Genomic DNA, 13,628 nt, shown 5'->3' on the forward strand with positions numbered 1-13,628 from the left:
ATTCTATTAAGCATGCTCTATTAATCTGTGTCTAGCACACGGAAAAGTAATTTCAGCAATACGCACAATAGATTTCTTTATTTTTTATTATAAATATTTAAAAACATTTGTTATTCGTATTCTGATATAGTATATAGCTTATAACTTTATACATATATACTTATATTATACTTCATCTATCTTAATTAATCGACTTAGATGTACGCAAATATTATATCGAATTTATCTTTGTGTTGTAAATAATTAATTACAGTAAAGGTATGTGTTTAATTACAATAATAGTATGCGTTTAATTACAACTAGATCAATCGACTTATTTTTTTTTCGATCATTTATCTGACATCATGCAACTAGTCGAATCTAATCCATCTTTGCAAGAATTTTCGAGTCGCAAAGAATTTCACTTTACGTATACAAAATTAATGCATTTATACTCTCGTGCAAATGTGAAATTAACATGGTTGAAAGGTAATAATTTTAACATTTATGCTAGTATGACGCTTCCCTTCTTTTCCTATCTTTTTCCTTTGAACGAGAGTGCTTTTGCAGCCTCGACATATAGACAGAAGTCGACTTAGTCACAAATGTTTAATTTTTAGTATTATTTCTTCTTAATTTAAGATTCTACAATTCTGTTCGAATTCAATGCGTTCATTGACTGTTCTATTCTTTTCATACTTTCTTTTTCGCTGACTTTAATTTTTCACATATAAAATAAAATATTTTACATATCAAAAGGAATATCATTATGTCATTATTATATGTATAGTATTGCATGTAGGACATTGTTTAAATCGGATTTGTATGTACAAGAGAGAATAGGAAGTAAAAAATTTGTTAGTCCATAATACTAGCCCGTTGTACACAATCTCATTCCCTTTCAATTATAAAAATTACACATTAAATTATTTAATGATGATCATGCTGCGAGTAATGGATAAGAAGACAAAGAAACGTATTCATCCAAAACATATTATGATGATTTGTATACTTTTAAACTTTCAATTTATCGAAATGTGTCAATTACAAAAATTAGATATCTTGATAAGCTGCCTATATCTTCTGATCTTAGTGAAAATTTCAACTTTTATAAAAAATTTAATTTTCTTTGTACATTTAAGATATCCATTTGTCTTATTTGACTAGTTACATGTACTGATTCTAACAATAAGTGAACATGAAGGCTTTAATCAGATCATAAGACTGACCGATTACTCAAGATATCGTTCATCGCACGATTTAAAAAATATTTCAAGAACTGATTGCTTAATGGCTTATAACTTTGAGAATTTCGGCTAATGCTTATAAATTTAATGAGATAACAACTAAAATTACTGAGCGTCTATCATGTCAATTGTATGCTCGTAGATGTATATAAGTGATAATAATGTCTCTTGCCTCGAATTTAATAAAGATATATGTATGTGTGTGTGTGCATATATATATATATTCTATTGAAGTATTTATATGATTTTGAATCAAAGAATAAAAAAAATCATATTGTTTACAATGGTATGTTCAGTTCAAGGCAACAGGCATCTATTATGCACTACACGTTTATCTACTTAATTTATCTATACTGATTTATGATTAATTTAAATAAGAACTTTTTTCAATTTCTTTTCGGAAATAAATACCATTTATCAGGGATTCGACCCACCATCTTTCTTCGTTTCCTCATTTGTGACATTCGTTTTTTCATCTTTTTCATTTTCTATAAAATATTTTTTTTTATTATGATAAAAGTAAAAACAAAAGTACATCAAAAATATACAAAAATATTAAAATTACATACCTTTTGGTTCCGATTTTATATCCTCTTCTTTTTTTAGATCACTTTCTATACCTTCTTGTCCTTTTTCTAGACGTGGTCGTTTCCTGGAACCCTATTAAATAAAAAGAATGGTGACTTAAATACAAAAATATTTAATACAAATGAAACATTACACGTGCGAGGTGAAACGAAAATGTGAAATAATAAAATATCTATATTTACGAATAATAATGGATGTTACCTTAAATGACCTATTATCTCTTCGTCCCCCTTCACCTTCATCCTCACTGTCGCTATATTCATTTTCGTGTTGTATTCTTTTATCTAAATCTCGTTGTGGTAATCTTTCATCTGGATTTACCTTTTCCTCAGCCTCTGAATCTTCAATGACTGCACCATCTTCTGGAATTGGTTGAACCTGCACACCTGGGGCATGCGGCAACATTCTTAAATTTTCAAATAGTCTGGTTCTGTAGAAAATATAGAATATATGGAATTAACTACAATAAAAAAAGGAAAAGAAGTGGTCAATTATTATCCTTGAGATAAAACATACTTAATTTTCTCAAGATATTCAGGAGTATTTTGATTTGCCATGTTTGAAGGACTAATGTGCAGCTTAAAATCAGGACCAAAATATTCAAAATAATCATTATAGGGTAACTCATTTGCAATTTCAGAACCAAGAGCGACCGAAGTTTCATATGTCCAACATCTAGATACATTTCTAATTGTATATCCACCACCACCAACCATTAAGAAGGGTAGATTATATTTTTTTACAAATTCAACACATTTCCCATGACCTCTCACTGTTAAATTAAAACAGCCTAACCGGTCTCCTACAAATAACATTTTAATTTTTAAATTTAATTTAATTTTTATTTTATTTCCTTCATTTGATTTTACTAAATGATATTTATGTATACCAGTTAATGAATCAGCACCACATTGTAGGACCACAGCAGAAGGCTGGAAAGTTTCCATCACTTTAGAAATAATAGGTACAAATATTGATTCATAGCTTTCGTCATCCATACCATCTCTTAGTGGTATATTGACTGCATAATACTTTCCCTGTGAAAACAAGGTTTCAAATTAATATAAAATTCAAAAATAGAAACATATCAAACGTATACTGTTAACAAAGTTTTTACCTTTCCAGCACCAATATCACGCAGATCGCCAGTACCAGGAAAATATTCACCATATTTATGAAAGGAAACCGTCATAACTCTATCGGTGGTATAAAAAGCTTCTTCTACACCATCTCCATGATGAACATCAATATCAATATATAATACTCTTTGATGATATTTGAGCAATTCCAGTATTCCTAATACAATGTCATTTACATAACAAAATCCAGACGCTTCACTTTTTTTGGCATGATGCAAACCACCACCCCAATTTATGCAAATTTCTGAAGCCTGTTTGTTAAGTTTCACAGCAGCAGCTACAGAACCTCCAGCTGATAATTGACAAAATTCATATAAACCGTCAAAGACAGGGCAATCTTCTCCTACATTAACTAAAGGAAAAAGGAAATATTAAATGTAATCACAATTATCAAACATAATTCATATATTCATTGAACGTATAAATATTAGATCTATAATCTTACATCGTTGCATTTGTTTGTTATACTCTGACATGTTATCAGGTCTTATGGATCTCAAAAACCTAATATAGTCATCACTATGGAATTTTGTCATTTCATCTGCTGTAGCTTTATGTGGACGCTAAACGAGAGAAAGAGAATAAAATTAAAGAAATAGAAAGATATTAAAGAAAAAGAAAAGAACAACATAATATTTGTATTTTTGTACATTTTTATAAATTAGCAAATATATAAATATTGAAAATTATAAAAAAAAGAATATCATTCAATGAATAATTCTTACATATATTTCCATCTTCCTATAAAGACCATAATTCAAAAGTAAATTATGTGTCATCCTTATACGATGTGGCTTCATAGGATGTCCTTGTCCATAATAATAATTTCCAATATCACCTAAAATATAATTTACTTCTTTATTTATTTTAATGTTTGATATAAGTTTCAGGAAAAGAATTATGTTAAATATTTGCAACAATTTTATTAACTTAAGATAGTTTTGATTTTACATGTGCATACATATATATCGTTTCCTCTGATACAGGCAACCGAGGTACACTTGAGAATCTTTCACGTAATTTGCACGGAGAAGGTATTACCGTTTATCTACTCGACTCAAACTGTATTATCTTCCTCAAATTTAATAAAAGTATTAAGCAGGTCTATAATTTTATACGACTGCAAAAGTGCTAATATTTTTTCGAAATATTCTTAAATTATAACCTTCAATTAATCTGTTTCTTTGGAAAATTAACATTCTCACGTAAAAAGTATTAACAATAATATGTGAAATAAATATAGAGAATATAACCAATATATAGATATAAAAGATAATTATGATATTAATAATATTTATAATTCCTATCCTCTTATATTGGCTATATATTATTAAAATTTAATGATTGTTATTGAATTGAAACGTTAATATTAGAAAATAATTAAAAAATAATTTAGAAAGAGAAAAAGAAAAAAGATATATATATATAATATAACATGAAAGTATATTATCAAATGATAATTGAATGATTGTACGGATCGTGAAAAGCGGACGCTCTTTCTTGGTTGGAGTAAGGTAACATGGAGTAATAGCCATGAATCTTTCGCCTTAACGCGTCTGAAACCGTGGAAGCAATCGTAGGAAAGATAACAAAAAGCGAACATTGTATAAGAAATACGTTTTCTCAATGATTAAATAAATATGTTAAAATAAGAAGCGCGTTAGAAAAAGTAAGTAAATGTGAAATAAATGCATGATAGACGATACAAGCGCGGATAGCACAAACACATTTTGACAATCTCTCTATGCATGTACGATATTTTCGCGGGATATTAAGTATATCAACATTTTTTTAACTTTTTTACTCACTATCATAGTAGTAGCAGACACGCTTCTTGCTATGTGGTAACGTCGTCATCTTAACCGATTTTTTCTCCTTAATTGTAAAATACACGATATGAATTAAACGTGAAGCGTGGAGCGTCGCGTTACCCACCGACAGGACACAGCGTCACTAAACCTCTGAATTAGGCGTGCGCAATATTCTGTACTTAGCTTTTAAATTTGTTGTATAGGTGGCGTTTTCATCAAAAAATGAACTTAACCATAAAACGAATGAAGTTGAGAATAGATACATTGTTGTTTAAATTATTCTAGAATTATTAAAACTCAGTTCACTAAATAACTAAATTTATATACTTACACTTCTACCAATATAGCAAAAATGAAAAATCGCCACTGCATATATACGCATATGTAAATAAGATTCATATGTTTGTCTATATATAAGTATAACATGTGTAAACTTAAGTGTCGTATATTGAAATGCAAGTAATTATATGTATAACTCTAGGACTTCTTTATTTTATTTTAGGAAAAAAGAGCAGCATCACGAAGTAGATTATAATTACTTTTCTTATAATTTACTTATATAATTAATAAAATAAATTTAAGAAGAAATGAAATATCAAATTTTTTATCTATATATATGATTAAATATATTTTATGTATAACTTTCTTATATAATTTATATAATTTATATATCGTATATAATTTATAATTTTCTTATAATTTACTTATATAATTAATAAAATAAATTTAAGAAGAAATGAAATACCAAATTTTTTATCTATATATATGATTAAATATATTTTATGTATATACGCGATATGAACGTACATATATATGTACATTCGTATATAAACAAATTTAACACATATATATACAGAAATAAATTTTTTATTTTGGAGCATCTGGCACAACATTGCTTTACATCCTTTACGTAAAAAAAATGTTGCGTCGGTATAAAAAAAATTACAGAAATCGATAAAGAAAATTTTAAAAGTTATAACAACAATTTGATAAAATATTGGATTGATAAGCACAGCTTTCATGCTGTATTTTTAGTATTCTTACTTGTCAAAGAATGTATACATATTTTACGATACAACTACCTCGGGAAGATATACATACATACATTGATTGATTGCAATGCAATTGTATTAAGTAAAGAGAAGCAACATATCAAAAAAGGAAATTAATTGTGTATATAGTACTTAAGGGAACTGTACCAAGAAATGCATTGATATGGATAAATGCAGCAGTATTGATTTTGGCAGTATAGATTTCAGCATTCCAAATGAATCGCTTAATCAATTTTAATATCTATATAGTCGTGAAGCGCTTAAACATTCGGCAATATTACAGTTAAATGAACATGTGTGTAATAAATGCATACTAATTGTAACTAATGGAAATATTTGTATTCGTTACAACGAGCATATAGACCCCCTTCTCCTTTCTTCAAGAGGAAAAAAAGTATCAATTCAAGATAAATTTACAACGTATCTCTATTATTATATTTCATTTTAAGAATAAAACCTATTATATTAAAGCAACCCATTTAAGAGAAATGTTCGCAGAAAATAACAAATGTAAAGATTAATATTTTCCACTGAAAGTTAGCGTCAAGGGACGACATTATGTATAAAATAATTTGACATTTCTTTATTCTACGATGGTTATGACGATTGTAATGACGATGATGCTGATATACAAAACAAAAAAAGCTATATAAAATATGTAAGTGTACAAAATAGACGCAAAATTGGTAATAAGTAATATTACAAAAGTAATTAAAAAATAAATATTGATTTAAATGGATGAGAGAAATATCGATAAAACTATAGGGAACAGTAACATATTTAACTTCGTTGCAATAAACAATACGGTTCCAAAATAAATTCCACACATACATATATCATAAATACGTTCTCAATAAGTAACGTTTGAATAAGTATGTAGTACCATCGCTGATGATTATGTGTCTTTCACAGAAATTTTGCAACAAGATCAATGTTCGTTACACTTAATCAACGTAATTTATGTAAAGACGCTTCGATGGATAAACATAAAATATTCGTTGACTCAAAATAAAGTTGACACAAAATTTTTATTTTGCTTCAACTTTTCTTTAAAAGTCGAATGAAGAATTTTTTTCCATTTTGAGAAGGGTAGTGAGTGTCATAGTGTTGTACGATTACAAGTAGATAAAGAACGAACACACACAGCTAATTCTACGATTCACAATACACACGAATTTGTGCCATGTTATTACACTTCGTTCATTTTGTTTGGCGTCGGAAAAATCGAAAAGCATATGATAACATTCGTCAGGTAACGATATGAGATATCAAAGAGAGAACGAGATGGTTACGATATTTTCTCTTTCTTCTTCTTATTATTATTACTATTGTTATTATGTCGATGTTTTCGAAAGAACTGATCGAAGTAAGTCGGAACCATCGAGATCGAAAGGAGTCGAAAATTTAGGGGTTGGTGATCGGGAGATTTAAGCAGCGCATTTCTGAACGCATTCATCGGGGTCAAGACAAGGCGAAAACAAGAAAACGAAGGGCATCGAAGGTTGTTACGCAATGCGCGTATACCTTTCTGATCGTTTATTCCTTTGCCAAAGAAGGCTAGAAAAATAGATGCGTAGATCCCTTGTTTCCTCTTCTCTATCTGCCTGTTTGTTTCATAGGGAAAAGAATTTGAGAAAGGTCTGCGGAGGAATCGGAACATGAAGAGATGCTCGATCGACATCCGCTAGTTTCTCCTGAAAGGCTGGATCTTGATCGGCGATACAGGGATGTCCGAGCGACCGCCAAAACAGGCAGCGGCAATTGCGGCACAACTGTATTATCTCTGCATATTCTTCTCGCAGACCAAACGACCTATATGTAACATAATAAGTCCATTGATTTTGCGAACAACAAGACATAGGTGGTAACGGATTAAGCATAAGAATACCAAATGAATATTTGTATTATTTAAGAAATGTAATAGTATCTATATGTACGATGTACCTTCGTGCGATAGTAAAAATAGTCTTCCAGTCTTTTCCAGGATTATGTTGTCTAGTGGAGGCTATTTGTTGAGGCGTGAAGTGATACTGGGCAAGCTCCCGCCAGATTCTCTGTTCCTGTGCTAGAACAGCTAGATGTTCGCAAGCCTCCGAGGACGCTTCAATGTCTCGTGGATCACTGAGTCGAAGGAGAACCTCCCGGCGGCATTCCGCTGGCAAATCCGACCATTGCGGCTGCTGTTCCTCGTCCGGCTAAGAAACAGCAATAATGATCAAACGAATGTCTCGTCTCTCTTTGCCCTAGTTACGCTTTTCTACCTGAGTTATAGTGATGGACGAAGCAATTTGCAATATTCTTTCTAGAGCGGCTTTGTGTTTCTCCCATAAAACTACAGAACCCAAAGGTCTACCGCCCCAACAACAACCCGCGCTGAAAGCCCGAACTCTTTCGATCAACCGACGAAGTTTTCCGGTTTGTTGCTGCGATAATGATACTGCCGAACATATCGTAAGAACAGAGGTATAAGAGAGTTAATGTGATCGCGATCAATTTAGTAGCTTAAATCTTTACCTTCCAATGCGACTTCTTCCAACATATTGAAGAGAACTCGTTGAGCGCATCCACTAAGACCGCCCATCCTGTGACTGACCAGAAGATCCAAAAGTTGCACGATGTAATTAAAACGTCGGCAATCGTGCACCGCTGATAAAAAGTCCAAGCTTTTCAGCGCATCGCTTAAACCGTTGAAACCAGCGATCTACGAATTTAAATAGAACGCACAGTCGCGATCGTTTCTTTTTCCTTCGTTTAATCTTATTTAAATGTGCGCGTACCCTAGCCCATGTTCGCGATTCAACCCTAACAATATACCGTTTGGAATCGAATGGAAGAAGAGTACAATCGTTCTTCTTTTACTTTCCCGTTCTTTTCGTTTCGTTGCTACCTTTATCCTTTTATTTTTTTCTTTCATTTCATATCTCTTCTCTCTTATTCTTTTTCTCTTCCTCTTTCTTTTTCTTCTTCTCTTCCCATTTCTCTTTTTCTTTCCTTTCCTTCCTTTTCCTCTTTTCCTTCGATTCTTTCTTTCTTAACCTTAACGACCAAATCCCATTTCTCTCCTCTTTCACGAGGCTAAGGTTAAATATAAGCATGGATGGAACAAGTCACTCACCTCACGAGTGCATTTCAGCGTGATGCGGCAATGCGGCTGGACGGCGTTTTCTAAAATTACGTGAAAAAGAAGAATTAACCGAAGAAAGATTCAAAGGACGATCATATACTTTGCCTTCCAATCGACAATCAAGTAACGTTCTACTTTCAGCCGTTTTTGATAGCGCATGAAACGCGCTAAAAAAGGGAATATATACATATCGAAAAAGTACGAATCGATAGCTTCGATAGCTTCTACAAATATTCCGCTCACCTTTCTTTTTATCCTTCTCCTTTTTGTCGAGCACATCCTTATCGCCGCTGCAAAAAAGACGAACCATTAATATAATTCTGCTCCTTACACTAAAATTACTCGACAATTCGTAAACGCGATTCTCGCGAATTCAATATATGTACATTGAGTATGTATACTTATGTATTCATGTCATGTAAGCACAAACGCATAACAAGTTTGTAACGATCTGTCGTTTTACAGATGCAAAAGATACGTGTTAAAATACCGTTTACCATTTAAATATCTTTTAAATTCGTTCAATACTAGCCACTGAAAAAAAATGCGAAATTAACGGATACATTTATCAGACTTCTGTGGAAAAAATGCGACTTTCTTCGTTCAAAATCTATTTCATTAATTTCTTTCTCGTGTTTTTTTCCATTTGGTTGATTTTTCAAGTCAAAACGCAACGTGCTTTTTCAAACTTTATGATATACAAATTATCTATACATAATGATCATCACAAAATGAAAATCGGTAAAAACGATTTATATTGTTCCCAGGGCGAGCAACTTTTTAGCCAAACTATCGTCTGATGCGAAAGATGCTATTGGAACTCGAGCAAGAAATTTTCTTTTAAAGATTCGTAATATAAATACATAGGTCCTTATCTTGAAACGAGCGAGACGGGTGAAATGATCCAGTTGTCGATTCGCGACGATACATGATCATCGAGGGAGACCTTGCAGTAATGTGCTTACGCGTCGCGGGGAGAGAAACCCCGCGCCAATAATCCGTAACATTATATAACTGTTGGTAATGCTCCATTCGCGCGTGAAACGAATCGCGTAGTAACTAAGTACTACGCCTGTATACAATAAATATTACTTGTGCTGTTGCTTGTTGCACATTACATATTGTAGAAGAATATCTAAAATTTCGAATCTCACCATTCTGTCTAGACACATACTCAGGTACATTTATGCGTTCGCGATCTTTACGTAGCTGTTCCAATGCTTTCTAAAAATCCACGCCTTAATACATGGCCTATTATCGTATAAACGAACTGTTCACTAGGTATATGCTAGTGAAAAATACACGAAACTATGGAAAATCGAAGATAAAATAATTTACATCGTGCTGTTTGTTAAAAAGTATTACACTGCCGCGAATTGAATGTATCAGAACAGCATGGTGATGAAAAAGATTTACAGAATTGATACAGATCGTATTAGCTAGGTTATGATCTATTTCAAATACATGCATGAACGAAAGCACGATTTTCTTTCTGCTATTTCGGGAATTTTCTTATCCAAGGATAAGATAACTACTTAAATACTGTCTCAACGTTCGACAAATTTCGTAAAGCAAATAATAGTTTTTCTGCTATGCTTTACACTGGACTGCATAAAACTTCATCAAGGCAACGTATTTGATAACGGACATATTTTGTGGCAGAAAACCAAGATTTTATACGAAAAAAGAGAATTATTTTCTTTTTTTGTGAAGCGCGCGAAAGCGTGACTATGCACGATGCAGCTTTCTCTCTCTCTTTCTCTTTCTTTGTTGTACGCTTTGCCATAAGCTTTCACGGTCTCGCGACACCAGTGCTTAGTTCCAGTATGAACGCGAGAACGCGTCCAAGTCCAAACTCATCGTATCGTACGAAGTATATACGTACATACGGCAAGCAAAGAGGGAAGACGTTCAGAGCGTGCACTATGCACTACAACGGTTAGACACACACACGTACACACGCACGCGCATTTCTGCGTATGCAATATAGTGAATAAGGAATAAGGAGTACGTATTATTAAGTAGAAAATTCAATCCTTTATCATTGTAAAAAATGACAAGACATAATAAAAAGATACGCTCGAAATTACATATATATTGTAAAGTATTTTTTTCGCTTTCTTCTGCAAAGAAAATCGTGCTGTTTTAGAATGAACCAAGAATGCATGAAGAACAACATGGACAGGCTATTTTTGGACTTGTGTTTATACCGATATAAAATGAATAAGACAAGATAGAAACTTCTCTAACAAGTCAAGGAAGGGTACTTATGAAACATTGAATTAATGGAAATCGCGATAACAATGTGATGCGCAGATCGAAAACGATATGTATTAAACAGGAATAAATCGTATCATAAAATAATGTTTAAAAGTTAAGGATTGTAACTCCATAACTAAAAAAGCGCGTGCGATAACTAATATTCAGTATAATATATAGGCATTTCTTGAAAAATGGGAAAATTCTATTTTCGCGTGGTATCTCATTCTATTATTTATTAATTCCATTCACATTAACTTGATTTTGGTAGCTATTTAACAATAGACACATAACTACTAGTGTATGTCAAGTTTGCAAGAGTAAACAAACTGAGAACTGTCATTCGATCGATGTAACAGCTGTGAGACAGATGGAAGATTCGGATAGAAACGATTGGTTGTGTTTCTTCGGTATTATTTGCAAAGAAAAAATATATTCTCAGCGAGAATGAAAAAAAAACAAAAGGGAAAGGATAAGAATCAGTGATGGCAGTACTCACCGAAGTAAAAGAGAAAGTGTTTTATTGTTGGCGCATTCGAGGATTTTCTTCTTTTCCCAACCTTCGACAGTTTTTACCCATTCTTCGCCAGGACTGCGCCAATCCTTCGATATGAATGGCATCGTTCGCAAGATATATAATTGCACGAGATGCTTGCTCTGCTTACGTGTGCAAACCACGAGCGATCCTTCGACTAACGATCAAATATATTAAGGAACGCACCTCACTGGACCACGGACGCTCAATGTTTGCTCACAAGACAGTTCGGTCTGCTCGGTTTACTTCGCGGCTGCGATCGACCGCGCATGGCTTTGTTTTACTGACGTCACTTTGGTATCAGCTGTGCAACTGACGTGACAAACCAGTGCACTCTGAACAACTCTGAACCACACGTTCGGCCATTTTAAAATGTATATGTTACGCATGCGCAATTTTGTCTTGAAGAAGTTCGACATTCACACGTTATTCATTTCGATTTGTCATCTCGTTCGATTTATTTTCTTTCTCTCGGTTACTTTTATTAGTTACAAGTAATATATCGATTGGTTATTTTTTGTTAACTATCTGCAAAGATGAAATTTTACAAACGTGTGTCATAACCAATATGTTTTTATTATATAAAGAAAATACATATGTATATACAACTATATTTGAGTCATTTTTATACTATTTTCGTGTCCTTTACTAGCTCATCTATTTTAGAAATAATATTTACAGGTACAGATTCTTCTTTCCCTTCCTCTTCTTTTTCTTCTTCTTCCTCTTCCGTTTCCGAATCGGTTGGTGGAAAATCTGACACAACTATTGAATAAACACAAATTATAAATACATATTAATAAGAAGTGATAGGTCAATAATCAAAAAGATTATAAGAATTACCATGTCTGTTTAACTTTTCTTTCCTTGCATCTATGAGAAATTTTTCTTGAACAGATATAATTTCTTTTGCATTTGTACAAAGCGAATATTTCTTTAATAATTCGCCATTCAATTGTAAAAACGAGTGACCCCAGGAGAATTTTCCAAGATAAAAATTTGCTTCTTCGGGAAAACCTGTTATAATCAAAGTAGCAGCTATAGCTTCTACACAACTTAATTGACATGGTCTGCCATAATTTATCGGATTCGCAGCAACTAGAAATGGTAAAAGACGAGGATTGGGAGTTTTCATTCTACTAAATGGAGTATCGTCCAAACGTGCCCAACTGCAGTCGACGACCGCACAACCATAATCTTGTATGATATCGCGATCTGTGGGACTCACACACTGCAACATGATATTCCAATTTCGAGTATTAGAAATCAATTTATCTTCTATATTGCAACAAAGATATTTTCTATACCTTTTCACCAACTGGAGTAAGAACTAATCCTGAAAATCGAGCTCCTAACCTTAATATTTTTACTAAGCCATGTCTAACCAATTTTTTGCCGGAACACTTTTTAGGGTCACAGTGTTCGAGATCCCACATAGCGACGGGAAAAGGAAGGGACCATTCTTCTTCTTCTTTTTCTGAAAATTAAAACAGTCGAGTCTATTTCGGAGTTTCTTATGAATCTGTATATAACCAAACTACTTTATTCTAACCTGATATTTCATCTTCCTCATCCAACTTATCCCTTTCTTGACGATATTTTTCTTCTTTTCCAACTACATGTCGCGGTCGTCTTGTTAGTATTCGTTTTCTATTTTTCTTCCCATGAGATGACATTTACAAAACTTCAAAATATTTCCTAGTACAATGAATTGTGTAAATATATGTACACGCACGTCAAACTGATCTCCCTAATTCAAAGGTTACTTGTTATTTTGTCATTGTCACTCAATGCGTACATCTATAAGAAACTATATATACACATACGTACATATACATATGTATGACAATAATATGTAGGCATGCGCGCAACTAATTTGTTTTTACTCAAATAA

At 32.5% G+C, this 13,628-nt stretch overlaps 3 protein-coding genes and 1 long non-coding RNA gene across 4 annotated transcripts; 1 reads left to right on the plus strand and 3 right to left on the minus strand.

Annotated features, from left to right (window-relative positions):
- Positions 1-59: 59 nt before the first annotated feature.
- On the minus strand, positions 60-4,914 carry LOC122571141 (histone deacetylase HDAC1). The gene is made up of 9 exons (XM_043734515.1): positions 4,762-4,914; positions 3,679-3,791; positions 3,399-3,516; positions 2,932-3,305; positions 2,704-2,851; positions 2,331-2,616; positions 2,016-2,244; positions 1,796-1,886; positions 60-1,714 (listed from the first exon to the last, which is right to left on the minus strand). Exons 1-9 carry the CDS (start codon positions 4,808-4,810, stop codon positions 1,644-1,646), a joined length of 1,479 nt encoding a protein of 492 aa, XP_043590450.1. The 5' UTR covers positions 4,811-4,914; the 3' UTR covers positions 60-1,643.
- Positions 4,915-5,615: 701 nt separating this feature from the next.
- LOC122570556 (F-box only protein 32) lies at positions 5,616-12,153 on the minus strand. The gene is made up of 7 exons (XM_043733047.1): positions 11,699-12,153; positions 9,184-9,230; positions 8,932-8,981; positions 8,331-8,517; positions 8,078-8,253; positions 7,761-8,011; positions 5,616-7,628 (listed from the first exon to the last, which is right to left on the minus strand). The coding sequence occupies exons 1-7, from the start codon at positions 11,818-11,820 to the stop codon at positions 7,430-7,432; spliced, it is 1,032 nt and encodes a 343-aa protein (XP_043588982.1). The 5' UTR covers positions 11,821-12,153; the 3' UTR covers positions 5,616-7,429.
- LOC122570570 lies at positions 9,806-11,304 on the plus strand. Its single transcript, XR_006317847.1, has 2 exons — positions 9,806-10,947; positions 11,090-11,304. It is a non-coding gene; the product is annotated as an uncharacterized LOC122570570 (long non-coding RNA).
- Positions 12,154-12,289: 136 nt separating the features above from the next.
- LOC122570558 (18S rRNA aminocarboxypropyltransferase) lies at positions 12,290-13,582 on the minus strand. The gene is made up of 5 exons (XM_043733050.1): positions 13,565-13,582; positions 13,287-13,484; positions 13,042-13,211; positions 12,578-12,965; positions 12,290-12,499 (listed from the first exon to the last, which is right to left on the minus strand). Exons 2-5 carry the CDS (start codon positions 13,408-13,410, stop codon positions 12,360-12,362), a joined length of 822 nt encoding a protein of 273 aa, XP_043588985.1. The 5' UTR covers positions 13,411-13,484; positions 13,565-13,582; the 3' UTR covers positions 12,290-12,359.
- Positions 13,583-13,628: the final 46 nt, after the last annotated feature.

The sequence above is a fragment of the Bombus pyrosoma genome, linkage group LG9 (assembly GCF_014825855.1).
Source record: "Bombus pyrosoma isolate SC7728 linkage group LG9, ASM1482585v1, whole genome shotgun sequence".
NCBI lineage: Eukaryota > Metazoa > Arthropoda > Insecta > Hymenoptera > Apidae > Bombus > Bombus pyrosoma.

Coding starts and splice junctions, on each gene's coding strand:
- LOC122571141 (XM_043734515.1), bottom strand. CDS start 4,810: ATGACGACGTTACCACATAGCAAGAAGCGTGTCTGCTACTACTATGAT. Junction 3,306..3,398: donor TAACAAACAAATGCAACGAT/GTAAGATTATAG, acceptor TTTTTCCTTTAG/TTAATGTAGGAGAAGATTGC. Junction 2,245..2,330: donor GAATATCTTGAGAAAATTAA/GTATGTTTTATC, acceptor TATTTTCTACAG/AACCAGACTATTTGAAAATT.
- LOC122570556 (XM_043733047.1), bottom strand. CDS start 11,820: ATGCCATTCATATCGAAGGATTGGCGCAGTCCTGGCGAAGAATGGGTA. Junction 8,012..8,077: donor CGTCCATCACTATAACTCAG/GTAGAAAAGCGT, acceptor GCTGTTTCTTAG/CCGGACGAGGAACAGCAGCC. Junction 7,629..7,760: donor ATTTTTACTATCGCACGAAG/GTACATCGTACA, acceptor TGTTACATATAG/GTCGTTTGGTCTGCGAGAAG.
- LOC122570558 (XM_043733050.1), bottom strand. CDS start 13,410: ATGTCATCTCATGGGAAGAAAAATAGAAAACGAATACTAACAAGACGA. Junction 12,966..13,041: donor TTACTCCAGTTGGTGAAAAG/GTATAGAAAATA, acceptor ATCATGTTGCAG/TGTGTGAGTCCCACAGATCG. Junction 12,500..12,577: donor AGAAAAGTTAAACAGACATG/GTAATTCTTATA, acceptor TTTATTCAATAG/TTGTGTCAGATTTTCCACCA.